Raw genomic sequence first — 18,576 nt, forward strand, 5'->3', positions numbered from 1 at the left:
GGACTGGTCGGAATGACTTATATATCCAGTCGTGGTGCCAACTGGATCACAATTATCGAATACTTCTATACGTGAACTGTATAATTAGTCGATCGACCGTTTGGTTTAATCCTTGGATAGTTGGTGGAATGAGCTCCTGTAATAATTTTTTTTCCGGTCTGTGTCAGCTCTCGATCAGTTGCTGTGCTTAAGCACTGCCGCCCGCAGCTCAGCCACGTCGATCTCCGCTGCAGCGCTCTCGGGCCTGTAGTATCCAGTCTTCGGATCCGGCCCCCACGACACCTTCTCTACGGACTTCACCTTTCTCCTCGCCTGCTCTCTTCAAGGCAGCGCCACTCCTTGCTCCGCCAGTCCTCACACTGCTAGAAGCAGCTGCACCTCCCTCAGCTGCCGCCACCGCAAATCCCCGCCTGAAACCAGAAAACCAGAAATAATTGAGTATTACTGATTGCCGTTCGAGAAGCTTACGGAGAGAGATATTTCAGTCTGGATGGGAGTTACCTGATGATAGCCGTGGCGGCTCCCTTGAGTACGAGGGAAGAGATCAGCTTAACGCTTTGGAGAGAACGAGCCATGATCGACGAATTGGTTGCTGCTGCGGAGAGATCTTCTTCGTCTCCTCCTTCGTGTCGAAGTTCTCTGGCGACAGAAGGGGAAGAAGAAGAAGAAGAATTGCAGAGAGACATAGAGAGTTATCTGTATATATAGAGGAGAGAAGAAGAGGGAGCGGAAGGCGCGCGTGAAGGGACGGGGAAGGACGGATCGACGTCATGCTTCGTTAGGAAAGGCGTTAACGCCGTTTACTAATTAACTTTCCTTTTATTATCAACTTGTAAAATTGCATGATATCTTCATTTCTACTTGTGATAAGAAATTAATAATTGCCAATTAAGTCATTTATAATTACAGATTGGGTTTTTCTATCGTATAACCAATAATTACTTACCATACCTAATCAAGTTGATCATTTAATAAACATTCCCGAATCTTTTATGCCTAAAGTACCCTTTATTGCAATTTTGGCAATAGTCCAACCTAGTTAATTCTCTCTTCTAATTAATTCTCATTTCTGCCAAATTTTTGTTCATAATTACTAAATTTAATAGATATAATTTTTGAGATAAATAAACTCTAAAATCCTATCTAAAACCCAAAATTTCTAATCTCTGAAACACTAATTGTAAAACAGAAGGAACATAAACTACACCAAACAGAAACGGGATATATGCAGGCCCCAACTGTGTGGCCAAAGAGCTAATTTTAACCTTTTAAAAGTAAAGCTATTGACAATAGACAAGATAAGAAAAGTAAATATTAAGGAGAAAAAGATCTTTCAAACTATCTCAGTAGTCACTAATAGTTGTTGAACTTATTATTATATCATCTGAATTTATCACTATAATTAGTTGAAATAACTTGTTGTCGTTATCTCAAAGTTTGCCTCTATTTTTGCAGGGTAATTTTATATTATGGTCTATTAGTTAATTACTGTAATGATCGACTGGGCATGGCAATAATGTACTCGTAAGTCGTAAGATCCAGGAAGTTCTTCTTCTTGAGCACAATAGAACTGCATGGACTGTACTTTGGGGTCATGCAAACGGCAAACATATTCAACTCAACAATAATAACATCCTCCAATCTCTTTGCCAAAAATACATCTTTGGGCCTCGTCCTAGATGATATTTTCTATATGAAAAATCTCTTCAGCTCCAAAATTGAGATAATTAAGTAGTATGATCTCGCTCATCGATAAATCTCAATGACATCATCATTATAAAGTATAAAATACAGTGAAAATTTAACCGAATAAAATAAGGTAACAAAATGAACTTAATTATGCCGATTATGTCATTGATATCCATCTTACAGTTAATCAAATTAGAAGATCGGATAAGGGAGAAAAGTCATCCTTATTACTATCGAGTTATGAATTCGATAAAGTCAACTGTATATATACATTTTATTGTTTTGTTCTTATCAAATTTTAATAAGATAATCGTGAGTTCCATTTGCATGGATAACATATAGAAATCCATTACGCAACCCGACTGACCCCCTTGAACTTTCCTTTCTGTTTTTGCCATTTTAATTAAATTATAATTAATTATAATAGGCTCCAAAATCAACGGCGTTAACCCACTGGATCTAACGGTGACGAAGGGGCCGTAAGATTTGTGTTGCGTTTCGTTTCATAGTAGAATTTTAAAATTAAATTTTGATTTTAAAAAAGAGTGATATAAATGGGATCCATCTTTTGATTTTGTATGAGTTATTTTATTTTATTGTGGAAAAAAAAATATAAATGAGACTCACTCTTTGATTTTGTATGAATTATTTTATTTTATTATGGATAAAATAAAATTATAATTATAATTTTAAAATGTAATTAGCAAACCAAACATGCGTTTGAATATTCTTCGGAGGACTCTGTCTCCGTCTGTCGCGACGACGTCAACTCTGCATGGAAGAAGCGGCAGAGCACGTGCCTAGTTTCTGGAAGGGTGATTCTCCACCGTTGGATAGAAACGCCACTGTCCCATCAGCCCCGTCCACGTGGCTTTTGATCAGAAATTCTCTTCCCCACTAGATATGTGACGCTTTTTTTTTTTTTGAGAAGGAGACATAAGGCTAGTATAACAGAAATAAAAATTAAAAAGAATAAGATCGGACTTTGGAGGCCCCAAAATTGTCACCAAGAAGAAGTGACCGGAAGTCCTCAGGCGCTCCGTTCATGTGACTTTTGATAAGAAATTCTCTTTCCCAATCGCTTATCATGCTTTGAGGTTGAAACTTTGTACAATAGAATGTACATGAACAAAACTTGGAGGTCACAAGATTGTCACCAAGAAGAAGTGGCCCGACGTCCTGAGGCGGATCCCAAATGCAATGGATGCTTACCGGGAGGGAAAGCGAGCGTGAATTAACCTATCAATCTGCACACGAATTAACCTCCTGATAAGTGTGATAGACTCCAACCGTCCATTCTCCTCAAGAGCTCTATGATACCTCTAACGCTTATTTGTCTGTGAAAGCATGCTGCTTGGGCTTCCGAGGACATTTCTAGGTCAGAGTCTTGGACTGTTATTATGTCCTCGTTCTCATTGTATGCGCTTTCTTCGGTCTTTGTCATAGTCTTCGACAAATATTAGCGTGTCCGAAAACTAATATGATGCTGTTGGCTAATTGTACTGTTAATAAATAAATATTACTTTATTAAAAATTTAAAAATTACTGAAAATATCGTATAATCAGGATCTAATATCAATGTCTGAGCTTACATGTTTACATATGTTACAAAGGATGTGCCACAATATCGTGTGAGAAACTTTAATCTCGTACTGGTCCTTAACAAATGCCCTAGAAACTTCTTATTCGTGTTTTTTCTTCATCAAACGCCAATGAAGGTCCACATTGCATCCTATCTAAATTGTCTGGGCGTGTTCATACGACCTAGGACAATATGTAGGATATTTCAACCCAATTTTGGATCTCTAACATGAACCAGACGTCAAACTCTTTATTCTAAAGCTTGATCTAAACATTAAACCCAAGATTCTGTCTTGTTTAAAGTTAATGATGATGAGTTCCTATACCCAAAAAAACAAAATCAATAAATAAAGTTAATGATGAGTTATCAAAAGGGGCAGACAATCGGTGCCCTCGCGATTAAATAAGTCTTGAGTTATCCATCCATTTCCACCGTTTCTCCATAAGAATGAACCAGCCGGAAGTTCAGAAATTAAACAAATTTTCTTAAACAAATTGAGACTTTTTCACCAAAAAAAAAAAAAAAGAAGACTTCTTGTCGCTTAATCATTAATCAGAGACCACGACGCATTTATATTTCTTTTCTACATTATCATTATTATTCCATTCCACAAGTAATTCGATCGAAAGGAAAGAACGAACAATCAAACTTTTAGAGGACAAGAATGAAAATCCATTGACCCAAGCGGCGGCCAGTGAGGCCAACACCAAACGTGCCCCCACAAAAGGACAGATCGCATTTAAGTGGACCGACTTTATATATAGCGTAGGAGTATTTAAACGTATTAATAGCATTTCGTTATTATGATAGATCAGTGTCGAAATGAAATCAATCTCAATTAATAAATTAATTATATCAGTATTTTCATTAAAAAAGAAAATACGAGATATCATTATATCATGGGATGAGAGAAGCTTGGTAGGAGGACAGAATTGTAAATTTGAATCTGGTTATAATACGAGAAATTATTACTCGAATTCAGTCCCACCTCGTACACACGTCTACTAGCAAGTATTCATTGTTGGAACCAGTTGGATCATAATCATAAGATATTGTGTCAGCTTATGATCGGCTCAGTCGAATGCTATATCGTGATGGACTGAGCTCATGTAATAATTTCACCCGTTTTCCCAATCCATCCGAAGCCGGTGTACTCAGGTGCTGTGCTTAAGCAGGGTGGCACGCAGCTGGACCACGTCGATCTCCGCTGTGGCGCTCTCAGGCCTGTAGTATCCGGTCTTCGGGTCGGGTCCCCACGACACCTTCTCCACAGACTTCACTTTCTCCTCTCCGCTTCTCTTCAAGGCAGCACTGCTCCTCGCCCCGCCGATCCTCACGCTGCTAGACGCAGCAGCTCCTCCCTCTGCCACCGCAGCAGCTGCAAATCCCCGCCTGAAACCACAAAACCGAAAGGAATTGAGCGCCCGATCGCTACGAGACGCCTTCCTCTGTTTGAACAAAACAGAGGAATTGCAGAGAGAAAGAAAAGAGGGAGGTGTTCGAGCCCGGATCATGTGAATTACCTGGCGATAGCGGCGGCGGCTCCGTCGAGGACAACGGAAGAGACAAACTTAAAGCTTTGGAGAGAACGAGACATGATCGAAGAATTGGTCACTTTTGCAGCTGGTGGATTTTCTATCAAGGAATATCGGTCACTGCTGCGACGAGATCTTCTTTGTCTTCTCCTTCTTCTCCTCCTTAATTCGATATCGAAGTTATCGGGGGAGCGAAGAAGAAGATGAAGCGGAGATGTTAATGATTTGATGAGACACTTGAGGGAGAGTGTGTGTGAATAAATAGAGAGGAGAAGAACTTCAAGAGGAAGGGAGGTGGTGGGAAAGCGCGGGGGAAGGGACGGGGAAGGAAGGAAGGAAGGAAGGAAAGGGGGGATCGCCGTCAGACGCGTGACTTGCTCCGTCAAGAAAGGCGTTAACGTCGTTACTGTAAATTAGGGGAAAAAGTGGGGACATGAAAACTTTTCTTGGTCCCTTAATGAATTGGTGGTCAATAATTTAGTCCATCAATTAATTTTGCAAATAATTTAATCCTCGAAAGATTAGTTGATTAAATAATTTGGTCCTCGAAAAATTAATTTTGTTAATAATTTGATCCCTCGATAAATTTTGCCAACAATCTAATCCTCTAAAAATTAGTTGATCAATAATTTGGTAAAGATTAATTTTGCAATAATTTAGTCCTCAAAAAACCGTTCCGCAAGACAATTTAGTGCCGACGTTTGATCATCGACGCCGTGACGATAATTTAACCTAAAAGCTGATATGGCACATCCGTAACTAACGACAATTGAAAAAATGATTTTTAATCCCCAACTCCGATATGACATCATTTTGCCAACCCTAACTTCGAAAATCTCTCTTTGTTTTTGAACAAGGGAGAGAGAGACTCAACCGGGGGTGGGCAATATGGAAACCGTATCGCCTAAGCCGACTCCAATTTGCTACAGAAAAACTGCCCATTACTGCAACAATATTCAACTTTACCGTGGCCCCATTGCTAAAACAATCTCTCTTTTACTAAGGGCAACTTAAATTCGATCATTTCTCCTCGTTTTGGTAATTTCGCCATTGTTTTCGAGTTTTCAAGTTCTTTACTGAATACGAGACATACTCGACAAAGGGGGTGAATAAGAAAATCAACATTCAAAATCAGTGGGGATGAATATAAGTATGTTTATTAAAATTTTAAGTAAAATATATAATTTTTTTTATAACGTTAAAATTTGGAGGATAATTGTGCTCCTCAGCCCCCTCGGTTCAACCTGCCTCTACAGAGTCATTCCCTTCTAATGTTAATATGGCTTTTGCTCGCCCAAAAGAACAACTTGTCCTTATTCATTCATTGACCCCAAGGGCGATCTTATTTTTTTATTTTTTCCCCTCATCATATGAGTTTTTTAATTAATTATTATTAATTTCAGATGAGGTATTTTTGCATGTTCGCATGTATATTCCAATGGTAAGGCCAATGAAACGCCATGAAAGATATTGCATGCCGTGAGAAACTTTGATCCCCATATTGAGGATTAGAATCCTTTAACCCCCATATTGATGATAAGAGTGCCACTCGAAAAAAATTTCTTGTTCCAATGTTTACCTGGTCGAAAGGTTAATGGAGGTGAAAGTTGAATTAGAACCGATGAAACTAGCGAGTCTGCTTTCAGACTTATATAACCTAGTTCTCGATCTTTAAACACGAGCTAGATGTCGAATCGTCCATTCTAAAAGCTTGATAAAAACATCATTTTTTTTTCAACATGAACCTTGATATTCAAGTCAAATTGGATCTTGACTAATCCAATCGAGATAGGTTGACTTATTAAGGGATAAATCTCTCTCAACATGATTTTTTGCATTCAAAAGGACTCGAATTCGAGACCTTACTTAAGCGGAATAAATACCGAATCGTTTAAATCAACCCACGTTAGTTCTTGATATAAACAGCTAATTTAAACTCAAGGTTCTTAATTTGTCTTGAATAAATTAATGACTTAATCAAAAGGGGCCGATTATCGGTGCTATCCGGGATTAAAATAAAGTTGAGCTATCCATCCATAATTATTCCATTGCTTGCTTCAAGGGAACGGTCAGCCGTAATTTAGGAAAAACAATCCAATTCTTTCTTATCTCCTAATCATTAATCAGAGGACACGACATTGGAAACACTTTTAGTGATACGCCACTTCCTTGCATTATTTAAGACATGCGACATCTATTGAATTGAAAAAAAAAGCGTCATTCATCTAAGTAATCGCATTAACTATATTTAATTGAATTAATCTCATTAATGGGTATTCTTTCATTTTCCTTGGAGTTTCAGTTTCTTTTCTTTCTAATTATTCGTGGAATAAAGAAATTTAGGGAGAATGACATTGCAAGTCCTATAAGTTTGTTGTTCAGACAATTTTAATCCTATAAGTTTCATGCACGGCAAATTAGTCCTATATGTTAGGTTCGTAAGACAATTTCAGTCCATTCCGCGACTAACCGTTAACCAATGCTGACGTGGACACTAACGTCATTAACTTTGTCCATGTGACAATTAAATTTTTTTAGCCAATCACGAATTGTCACGTGGACAAAGTTAACGGCGTTAGTGTCCACGTCAATATCGGTTAACGGTCAATCATAGAATAGATTAAAATTGCCTTATGAACCAAACATATAGGACTAATTTGCCGAGCATAAAACTTATAGGACTAACTTGCAGCGTTATTCTCCCAAGAAATTTATGTATACCATCGTGTCACCACAAGACAAGTGGCCACCAATAGACGAGATCCCATTATATCGTGCGATAGGAGGGTAGTAGAACCGTTAAATTCGAAACTCGGACCATAGTTGTGACGCTTGAAATTATTGCACGAATCCAGTCTATCGTATCGGTGAGGGATTGAGTGGATTGTTCACCCAACACAAACAAGTCTAGAAGAACGACTAGCCGGGTGCTGATCGGTCCAATTGGCAACCACTTTGTGAATAAGAACACATCTTCTTTTTCTTCCTTTTTTTTTATATTAACGGGATAAATGATGAACAATCGAAATATATTTCAATAGGAAAAAAAAATAATGAGACACTTTGAATTACATGCATGTCGGTCAACTAATGGATCAGTATAACGCTAAGGCAATCTTAGCAACGGATTGAGTTCGCGAAATCATTATTCTGGTGTGAGCTCTCAATCGCGTACTCTCTCATTTTCATTCGAACCCGGTCCATTCAGTTGCTGTGCTTAAGCAGCGCCGCCCGCAGTTCAGCCACATCGATCTCCGCTGTGGCATTCTCGGGCCTGTAGTATCCGGTCTTTGGGTCGGGTCCCCACGACACCTTCTCCACGGACTTCAGTTTCTCCTCTCCGGTTCTCTTCAAGGCGGTGCCGCTCCTCACTGCACCAGTTTTCACAGCAGCTCCTCCCTCCGCCGCTGCGGCAAACCCCCGCCTGAAACCACAATACCGCACAGAATTGAGCGCTCCATCGCTACGAGACGCCAATATATATATATATATAGAGAGAGAGAGAGAGAGAGAGGGGGGGGGGGCGGGGTGTGCGAGTTCGGATCATATGAGTTACCTGGCAATAGCGGTGGAGGCTCCGTCGAGGATGAGGGTCACGAACTTAACAGCTTGGATAGAACGAGGCATGATCGATGAAGCTGTCGCTGCGGTGGCGAGATATTCTTCGTCTCCTTCTTCGTATCAAAGTTCTCTGGGTAAATGTGAAGAAGGAGAAGATGGATGATTGGCACAGAGACTTGACGCTATAGACTTGAGGGAGAGACGTATATATATATAGAAGAAGAGGAGAGACGTGGGGGACGGCGCACGTGAAGGGACGTGGGAACGGGGAAGGAAGGATCGCCGTCAGAGGCATGCCTTTCTCCCTTAAGAAATGCTTTAACGCCGTTACCGGCCAGGAAACTGGGAAAAAGGCGGGGAGAAAAGTATTCTCCTCGTGCGCGCGTGAGTTTACGGGGTCAACGCATCGTAATCCTTAATATTGAAACATTGATTTATTGCTTATTAACATGTCCTTCGAGAAGAGAACTCCCGAACACATTGCTTGGCCCGACCGGCTACCTCTTTATCTCTTGGTGTCATGTTCTTTTCTATGTTCCTAATAACTTAGGTTCTCCATTGTTAAGTGATCTTGTAAGGGCTGCAGTTCCATATTTTTGTGTTTCTTGACTTTTGTATTTTCTTAGGGTCTCGGCCCGTCTATTAAAAAAAAAAAACTTTCATCGTCAATTTAAAAGTTATTTTCTCTTCATTTCTACATTTTATTGGAAATTACTGTAGCTAAATTAAGTCTATTAATAAAAAAAAGTGTAACGCAATTGCACATATGTTTGCTTTGTAATCCATAGATCTCGAGTTTAATACTCGTTATGAAACTATCAGTGTCACTTTTATTAGTTCTTAAGCTTTTAATTTAATTGTACCATAAGCCCGTGACAAAAAAAAGGTCAGTTATATATTTTTTATCCGTGACTTAGTATAATGAAATAAAAATTCTAATAGTTAATAAAGTGGCAAGACAAGTCTCACTATCGAACTTACAACCTTTTGCTGGATAGGCAAGAGCATACATTACTGTGTTGCAGTCTCTTTCTAAGCTATAGTTACGCATTATTACGTAACCATTCAGCTTCTAGGTAGATAAGAGTTAAATGCTTGCTGTTAAAGATTTATTACATTGCTTGTGATTCTAATAATTGCTTTTTGGTGTGTATCCTGATATTCAAAAGTCTGATAGATCCTGACTAATTTAATTCAAGCTGATCGGGCTATTAAGGGATAAAACTATCTCAATTAAGGATTTTTTCCATTCACAAACACGACCTTAATAAAGGAATATGAGTAATTTTGTTTTAAGGAAAAAATTTATTGTTGAATATACTTCATTGCTGCCTGCTAGTCATGAACTTTGCCAATTGCTATTCTCAGAACTTATCGTTATAACTGATTGAAGTGACTGGTAATCGCAATCTCAAATTCTGTTCTTGTTTCTTGAGGGTAGTTTTAGACTGAATCTATTATCGTAATTAGCTCGATATAGAAAGAATGTACTTTTCTTGAGAGTGAGGATCTCTCTTGTGCTCGTGCCAGGGTAGGGTGAATACATTTTTTGAAATTTTGTCTTTAGGTGTCAATATTGTAAAACATTTTTTCGTTTTATTCCCACTAGTGCTAAAAAATTATTAAAAAAAAGTATGATGTAAAATATAATTTGAACTCACTTTTTTCTCCCATTCTTCAACTTTTGTGGATAGAAGAAAAAAGTTTAGGGTAATTTTTTTTCTCTCTTTCTCGCATGAACTTAACTGATAAAAAGAAAAAGAAAAATCAAGTCTCTTTTCTCTAACGCACACTTATCTAAAAGCACTTCGTAGTATAGTCTCATTAAAAAAAAAATCTCTAGCTCCCTCCATTTCGACTTCTGTACTCTTGCGGTCGTACCTCACGTGTCTCCAATCTTGCGTGCAATACGTGTTGTCTTTCATACAATCTATTTTTATATATAATATAATTTGAAATGAATTATCTCTTCTTATTCTTTAATTTGCGACATACTTTTTATTAATTATGCAATTTTAACTATGATTATTGTCTATAATTTGAATGGAACGTGCAGATTTCTCGCGTAATTACTCATGAGAAAGCTCCGTTATGACGAGAAAACAATTTCGTGTTGCACCCATTGACTCTTGGGTCCTAAATCCGCTTTGGGATCGTGCATTATCGAATTGCATGGAGTACTTCGCGGTCATGCAAGGCATGGGCATATTTCAACTCAGATAATAATGTGCTCCAATCTCTTCTTTGAAAATTTATTTTTGGTGCTCCATAATATTCTACGCGAACAAAGCTCTTCAACTCAAGAATTGAGATAAGCCATGTGATCACTATCAACAAAAATTAGTGACGACACCATTATTAAGCATCAAACATAATAAAGAGTGAATCGTTATATACATGTTATCTTATCACATTATAAATTGAATAGCGGAAGATCCGATAAGGAAGAGAAATCATCCCCGGTTTTTGTGCTATGCGTTCGATATGTCAACCGTGTGTTAGCATTTTACTGTATTTTGATGATCTAGTCAAAATTTAATGACATATATCTCGGTTCCGTTTACATGGATAACATATAGAAACTCATTAATCAATTAATCAATCAATTTCGCGTATTTTGTTAACACGGAACTCCAAAACTCGACGCCGGTACGGAAGTGGGCCGTGCTTGATCCAACGGTCAAAATGGAGTCGACGGAGTCTTTGGGTCCCCCCGGGCAGAGTTGAATATTCGCAGGACGACTCCGTCTCCGTCTGTCGACGTCAACTCTGCATGGAAAAATTGGCAAGACGGCAAGTGGGACTCTACGACAGGACGGCGTAAGTGCCTTGTCTCTGGAAGAGTGATTCTTCACCATTGGATGGAAACTCCACGCTCCCATCAGCTCCGTCCACGTGTCTCTCACTCAGATGAGGCTGCCGGGATGATGGTGTGTTTGATTTTAGAGTTAAGTAGAGTTTTAATTTTAATTGTGGTGTAAAGATTGTATTATTGAATTATAAAAGAAGAAGTGTGAAAAAGTAATGGATAGTTGAGAGAAAATAATAATTGTGTTTTTTTAATTTTGAAGAAAGTAATGAATAGTTTAGAGAAAGTAATGATTGTGTTGTTGAATTGGAGATAAATGGAGTAGAATTAAAACGAAAGTTAAAATCGATTTGTGAAACCAAACAATGCATTACAGTTCTAGGATGATTACCCCATGCTTTCGACTATTCATCGGGTGGTGCAGCTCCGGCTTGGAGCACATCTGAGATCACTGCGCCCAGTTCGTGTAAACCCGTACAGGACCACCTATACAGGCGCCTACATGCACCGGGCCGGAGAAATTATTTCATGGACCTAGTCCATCAAGTTGGTGAGAAATTGAGTCAATCGTTGACGCTGCAAATACAAAAGCACAAGCACGGCATTGGTTACAAGATAAATAAGCGTAACCTAGTTGCAAGTAGGTTAGAATGTACAGGCATGTTTGGTTTCAAGATTTTATTTTAAAATCACAATCCTAACTTAACTCTATCCACTACAAAATAAAATAACTCATACAAAGTCAAAGAGTGGGTCCCATTTATACCACTTTTTTTTACAACAAAACAACATAATTCATACAAAGTCAAAGGGTGAGCCCCATTTATTCCACTCAAAATCAAAATCAAAATCTGATTTTAAAATTTTACTACGAAACCAAACGCAACCTAAGACATTTCCACAAATAATATCAGTTTACAACCGTCTCAGTCAACCAGCGATGCATGTACTGTGCAGTTCGTATAGCAATTAATTTCTTACTGGACTCGACTGTACCGAGTTCCTCTTAAAGAGAAAAATGGCCGCAGGAGATTCTTGGTCGGGGTCCATTGGGGTATATTGAGGAGATTCTTGGAACATTTCCTTATGTAGTTGCAATTTAACAAGTGTTTCCGAACATTAATATAATTTTGAAGAGGCCCACAGAATATTAGCATAAGATAATCCCATAAACTAAGAAGCACCCTACCTATATGTCGAACCTTAATTTAAGCACAGAAAACACATTAAGAAGCACTTATTAATTACAAAGGGGTAACATTGTTATCAAATTTTTAAGTTACAACTTCATGCCTATAAAAGCGTTCTGCCCCAGTTGATATGAGCTCTAATTCACAACCAATAAGCTACTAGACAATGCCACTACAAGAAACACCCTTATGAGAGATAAATAACGGGAGGCGATTATAACAGTAGTCTAAAAATTCTTATTTTGAGATAAATACAATATATGTCTTCTACGTAGATTTTATTTGCCTCTAAAAGCACCTAAAATTAATACTTTACTAAATTACAAATCTATATCACAATCATTAGCAATAAATAAGTCTTTTGTCTCAAAAGAATAACTTTTGGAAACATATTAATAGAGTCATTTAGAAATTTGCCCCTAAATATTTTTTTAGAAAGTAAAGGACTTAATTATTTCTAAATCCAATTTTATTTGCCCCTAATATATTCTTTTAGAGGGAAAATACAATTGCCTCTAAATCTAATTCCCATTTTCCTCCAACTTACGAAATTTTACCTACGGAGTAAGTAGATAAAATGCTGAAAGTTTGATGGATTATTTTTTTTATCTAAATATAAATAATTTGATCAACATGGCTTAAGAAATATTCAAATTACTCTCTCAACATAAGTAGAAAATATATTTTATTTATTTATAGATATAAATTATGTTATGCAGATTTTGAATTAAATAAAATAGTAAGCTAGTATTCTTTTGTTGTATTTTACTTTATCTATTGTGTTTATATATAATTTATTACATAAATTCTTAGATAATTTAACAATCTTCAACTTACCACCGAGACGTTAAAGAAAAGCTGGGAAAAGTGGTCCCAACAAAATAATATCATCGAGAATCTGGATATCGTCTAGCGGAGATGAAAAGATATAAAGACCCCAAGAGAGATCTTAGGACGAAGGAGTAATCCAATTTGTGCATGTATTTCTTTCTATGTATGTATGATTACATGAACCTGCCAATCCATCTCATGTATATGCAATTGGAGAATATTTTTTTTTTAAAGTTTCACTAGATCTACAAGTAGTAAAATACTGGTCGGGAAATTTATAGTTTAGTGAAACTTTAATTAAATGGTTAAAGGAGGTTGACAAGTCCGTATTTTTCAAGGACGATGTCGATCGAGCACTTCTTTTGCCTGCATTAAATGGAAAAGAAAAGTGGAGATGGGAGAAAAAAAAATCTCCTTTTTTTCTTTTAAATAAACTGTTAAAAAAGCTAGTGATGGAGTGATTACTTGAGAGCTTTTGCCTTATGTAGACTTCTTTTTAAAATTAATTCTCAAAATAGTCTCATTCAAAAAATATTTCTCAATCTAGATTTTTGAATAAATTATTTATATCAAATTAACCCAAAAAATTGCAGAACTTTTAAAAGTACCCAAGAAAGAAAAACTCATGGCGAAGAGTTGGAGCAAGCGACGCCCTTGACTGAATCAAGTGGCTGGCATTGGAATAATGGCAGTGAAGGCATAGCAGTGGTCTCCGTTGCTTCAGTTCAAGTTGTTTGCAACCACTAGGATTGTGTTCAACTTCAATCGAAAGGGTGATGGACGGCATTAGTTGGGGAAGACTTGTGCAATTAAGGTGTAATGACAACCACCGTAACTTCAATTAAGGTCACTGTCAACCACAGCGTTGGGATACTACCAAGCAGGTTCTTCTTTAAGCTCGTTTTACAAATTAGAGGGACTGGTGGGGCCCAATGTCGTATATCATCACCATAGTCGAGATACCCGACAGTTTTGGTGGTCATCGACAACCTCAATTGGGCTAGTGGCTAATCGTCCCCTTTTATGAGTTATCTATCTTTAGGGATATTTCTGCAAGTTATTTAAATGTTTGGGGCTAATTTGAAAATAGAGTCATGCTCGGAAATCTAGATTAAGAAATATTTTTGGGCGGATTCTATTTTGGGAATTAGTTTGAGAAGTAAGTCTAAATTGGTCAAAGATTCATTACTTGATCGGTCAAACCAAAAGATAGTGAAGTTGAATATTTATTGCAAGATGACATTTTTTTTTATGTTCTCGCTGTATCCATCATTTGAAAGTGTTAGTTGCTTATGAGATCATCGGGTATTACATTTAAATCCGAGATCTCCCCCTTACGCAATCGATGTGGGATTCGAGGAACGTGACAAACTCTCACTTTTTAGCCCCAGTGTCCTTACTTGCAGTGTTATCAAAATCGGATCGGACAGCGAACTGGCCGAGGCATTGGTTCATGGATTTATGGGTTCAACCGGGGTTCGATGGGTTGGACCGTTTATTTAATTATAAAATAAATAAATATTTATTATTTTAAGAAAATAATATAAAATACAATAAAATAAAATTAGTAATAAAATTTCAGATGCTGTAGCAGTGGAAGCAACTCCAGATTTGGCAAAACAACAAGCTTGAAAGCAGCTCCAAATTTGGAATCAGCTCCAAATTTGGCAAAAAGCCACAAAACAACAAGCTCTGCTATTCTATATGGAGACCTTAGCAACCAACAAGGATAGAGGTTCATGAAAGCCATCACATTTAACAACACTGACTGCTTCAAACAAAAAAAAAACTTCAATAGAAAATAGAAAGCAAAACTAAAGCAACGCAAAGACATCCTAAAAGAGCATAAATAATTGGCCACATTAAAGGGATCCAATAAAGTTCACAGGCTTGGCAATCTTTAACAAATTGCAACTGATAATCAGAGCAATTACTTATCCACAAAAAAGAAAAGGATAACCAGTGGCAAGCTTTATCATATTTCAGCAAAATCTAACTATCCCAAGTTCCATGATGAATAGGCAACCGCCAATATATGTTGGAGGATAATCTCATAAAATTCACGAACCATAAAAGCACGAAGCATAAAAAGGATTTCTACAGGACATTAATAAACAAAATCAATGCTTTCTCAGGCTGTGATCTTGGTTTTAGATTCAACTTTGGCCGCTCTACTGTTTGACTTCCACTCTCCATGCCAGGTGCTTTGATGTTTTTCAGAATGTGCAGATTCTGACCTTTGAAACACCAAGTCAATCAAAATGCCAAAAGTCATGTGAGTGAGGGAGTGAAAGATGGAGGGTGCCAGATCCACTAAAGGCCATACCTGTTTAAGCTCAGCAAATGGTTGCTCAGGCTTTCTCTACTGGCTTTGTCCGAGGAAGAAGCCTCAATCTCGGTCTTTCCGCAACTTCTGCAGACATTGGACGCTAGAACTCTGGTAAAAAAATTCTATCTTCTACATGCCCCGGTTGATATGCTTCACCATAATAACTGCATTCCTTTCTTTCTCATCAGAATAAAAAGGCTCTTCACGCATTTCAACATCTGATATCTCTATTCCAGCACCACGAACCCCTTCACCAATAGGAAGATTTCTCTTCATCTGCCTAGGCATTGCTCCATCAACATATCCCCTCACACCCACTGCATCAACCCTGCTGATGTACTTGGCATCATCATAGCCCTTGGAAGTCAATCCAGGTTCTTCAGCATGTTTGATAACTTCCACATCCGCCTCATGTGGGATTGATTGTTTAGACTGCCATCTGCTCGATGAAACCTTCTCAAGTGCACTAGCATGAATCAGCTTTGAAGTAGCACTTGATGTAGACCATACAGGTTGAACTAATTCAACAACACCTGTAGGCTCCTTCCTTGTTGCCCATGGGTTGGTGATAGACCCCGTTACCCTCGGCCCACTATTTGCGTACACATTCTAAGAACCAATACTCCCAGGCAGACCCCTAGAAACTCTCCCGGAATAAGAAATCTAACTTGGCAATGGCGAAACTTGAGTTGGCCTCTGTTGTCCCAATGGTTTCCCCGCTAAGAATTGCTGGGGCTTCAGCTCCAAACCTCCAGCGAAAGCCCGAAAGCTGTCATCGTTGATCATTCGTTGAGGGGCTGATACCCTATCAAGAGGCTTTCGTTCATCCTCATTGAAATTAAGGCCAATGGGGATGCGAAACGCCCAGCAGAAGGAAGGAATAACGAAGAAGAAGACTAGGGTTTTTGAATTTCCATTCAATTCTGCCATTTCTGCTTGATATCAATTCGGGTCGGGTCGGGTTTCGATTCATATTTCATTTCAAATTTCTGAACCCATGCAACCGGCCGGTTCGAATGGGTTCGATGGGTTTATCTAAAAATCGGTCGGTTTTTTAGGTTCACGATTTTTTTGGCCATTTTGGGTTTCTTAGCTAACCGGATTGGACATAGGTTTGGTTTCCGGTCGAACCGGCCCGTTTTGATTGGATTTTGATAAGAATGCTCGCTAGGCTCTTGGGTCGAGGTCTAGAACATAACTTCCACAGATTTAGGCTCATAGGTAGCCCCCAGAATGCCTACACACAATCTCACATGGTTGTGGGTCAGGGTCGCATTGATATTATAGGTGTGCACGGATACCGAGAATATTCAGAACCGGTCGAAACCTATCAATTAGGGTAGGCTCCGGTTAGCTCTTATTGAAAATATGGTAGGATCTGGGTATTTAAATAAGGAACCGATGAAAATATGTTCCGGTTCTGATTCCTGCATATAGGTTATTCAGAACCGGAATCGATAATAATTTTCCCTAGTTATATTCATATATATTTCTCCATTTTACTTTAACCTCTTCTTCTCTTTGTCTCTCTCTCTCTCTATCTCTCTCGATGGAAGCCTCGCATTCCATATCGTCAGTAGCTTTGGTTCGACGACCTCAGTGTGTCCTCCGTGAGGCCCGATCATATTAAGGATGTCTAGTTTTTGTGGATGGATTGATGGGACATATTACTCTTTGTTGTAGATGTATTGTGGACTAATCTAAATTTAACATTCTGTTTTGCGTTATTACTGATTATGAATGAGACATTTTCAGTTTTATTTAATGAGATAAAAAAATTTATAGGTTCCAATAGGGTACTGGGAACATGTGGTATAATACATGTTTCGGGTCCATGACTCAACATGGTAGGATTCGGTTCCAAAATCTTAGAACCTATTCTTTACAGAGTAGGGTTTGGGTATCGCGAAAAAAAAAACAGGGTACCCAAACCCGAACACCCATAACTGATACTAGATGTAACGTGGTCGCTGGGTTCGTCAATCAAAAGTGATAGCTACTTATGAGTTTATGGGGCCTTGAATATAAATCCTAGATCTCCCATTTACACAATTGATGTGGGATTTGCAAGACATGACTTCATATTTATTACTTGATACTTGCTCGTAGTGATATAATTGTTTGTCAATTTTCATATAAGAAAATTAAGGCCCCGTTTGAATTGTTAGACCGATTTTAGAATCATGATTTTGATTTTAACTCAACATACTACCCAATAAAAATACACGTTTCCCAAGTCAAATTTATAATACTATCTCATTTATCTTTTTCCACAATCAAAATCAAAATCAAAATCAAAATCAAAATCATGATTCTAAAATCACACTAACAATTTAAACGCAGCCTAAATAATTAACATTTGCATTATAAGAATGAATATAAATGGAACAATAATGCTAAAATTATAATATGTTACCACTTCTACAAAGAGGGGAAGGGGACGGTTGGCCTTATTGCCTTGCTAGCTGCCACCTTCGACCTAGCGAGGTCGTAGTAACCTCAGATTGGAGGGCGCAAGATGGTGACCACCCCTTTGCAATCCTAGGTTGCCAACTGCCTAATTGGCCATAATGCTTTTGTCAAGTCGAAGGTGCCCATAAGCAGGAGCCACCGCCCTCTACTGAACATCTAGTGTTTGATCTTTTTTTTTTTTCAATCCTATGCAATTTCGAACGACGGGGAGCTTGCCAGCTGACATTACTGTCCAGGAGACCTCACTGGTCTTCGTCGACTCATCGGGATGGTAGTGATAGCTAGCAACCCCCCACCGTTCCCTCCCATGCTCTTGGGTTAGTCCCTATCTTCCCTTGTTCAATTTTTTCTTTTTTAATTTCATTTTTTTTATCATTTAAGTCAATTTTTCTTATTAAGAAACGTTACTTTTTGAAGAGAACAAGTAACGGAGGACCAAATGGAACAAAATTCGTAATGTTAAGGACAAATCTGAAGAAAAGTAAAAATTTAGGATGAAATTAGGAAACCGATAAAGATTGAGAATAAATAAAATGACTTTTTTACCCCTAAAAATTAAAAGTAAAATAATTAATAAT

The 18,576-nt window shown here is 38.0% G+C and overlaps 3 protein-coding genes across 3 annotated transcripts; all 3 read right to left on the minus strand.

Moving 5' to 3' along the window:
- Nucleotides 1–161: 161 nt before the first annotated feature.
- Nucleotides 162–701, minus strand: LOC116190356. Its single transcript, XM_031520042.1, has 2 exons — nucleotides 502–701; nucleotides 162–410 (listed from the first exon to the last, which is right to left on the minus strand). The coding sequence occupies exons 1-2, from the start codon at nucleotides 684–686 to the stop codon at nucleotides 209–211; spliced, it is 387 nt and encodes a 128-aa protein (XP_031375902.1). The 5' UTR covers nucleotides 687–701; the 3' UTR covers nucleotides 162–208.
- Nucleotides 702–4,190: 3,489 nt separating this feature from the next.
- LOC116190357 (indole-3-acetic acid-induced protein ARG2-like) lies at nucleotides 4,191–5,076 on the minus strand. The gene is made up of 2 exons (XM_031520043.1): nucleotides 4,795–5,076; nucleotides 4,191–4,663 (listed from the first exon to the last, which is right to left on the minus strand). Exons 1-2 carry the CDS (start codon nucleotides 4,866–4,868, stop codon nucleotides 4,426–4,428), a joined length of 312 nt encoding a protein of 103 aa, XP_031375903.1. The 5' UTR covers nucleotides 4,869–5,076; the 3' UTR covers nucleotides 4,191–4,425.
- Nucleotides 5,077–7,764: 2,688 nt separating this feature from the next.
- Nucleotides 7,765–8,557, minus strand: LOC116190361 (indole-3-acetic acid-induced protein ARG2-like). Its single transcript, XM_031520047.1, has 2 exons — nucleotides 8,363–8,557; nucleotides 7,765–8,230 (listed from the first exon to the last, which is right to left on the minus strand). The coding sequence occupies exons 1-2, from the start codon at nucleotides 8,431–8,433 to the stop codon at nucleotides 8,011–8,013; spliced, it is 291 nt and encodes a 96-aa protein (XP_031375907.1). The 5' UTR covers nucleotides 8,434–8,557; the 3' UTR covers nucleotides 7,765–8,010.
- Nucleotides 8,558–18,576: the final 10,019 nt, after the last annotated feature.

This window comes from Punica granatum, unplaced genomic scaffold, assembly GCF_007655135.1.
Source record: "Punica granatum isolate Tunisia-2019 unplaced genomic scaffold, ASM765513v2 Contig00426, whole genome shotgun sequence".
In the NCBI taxonomy this organism is placed as follows: Eukaryota; Viridiplantae; Streptophyta; class Magnoliopsida; order Myrtales; family Lythraceae; genus Punica; species Punica granatum.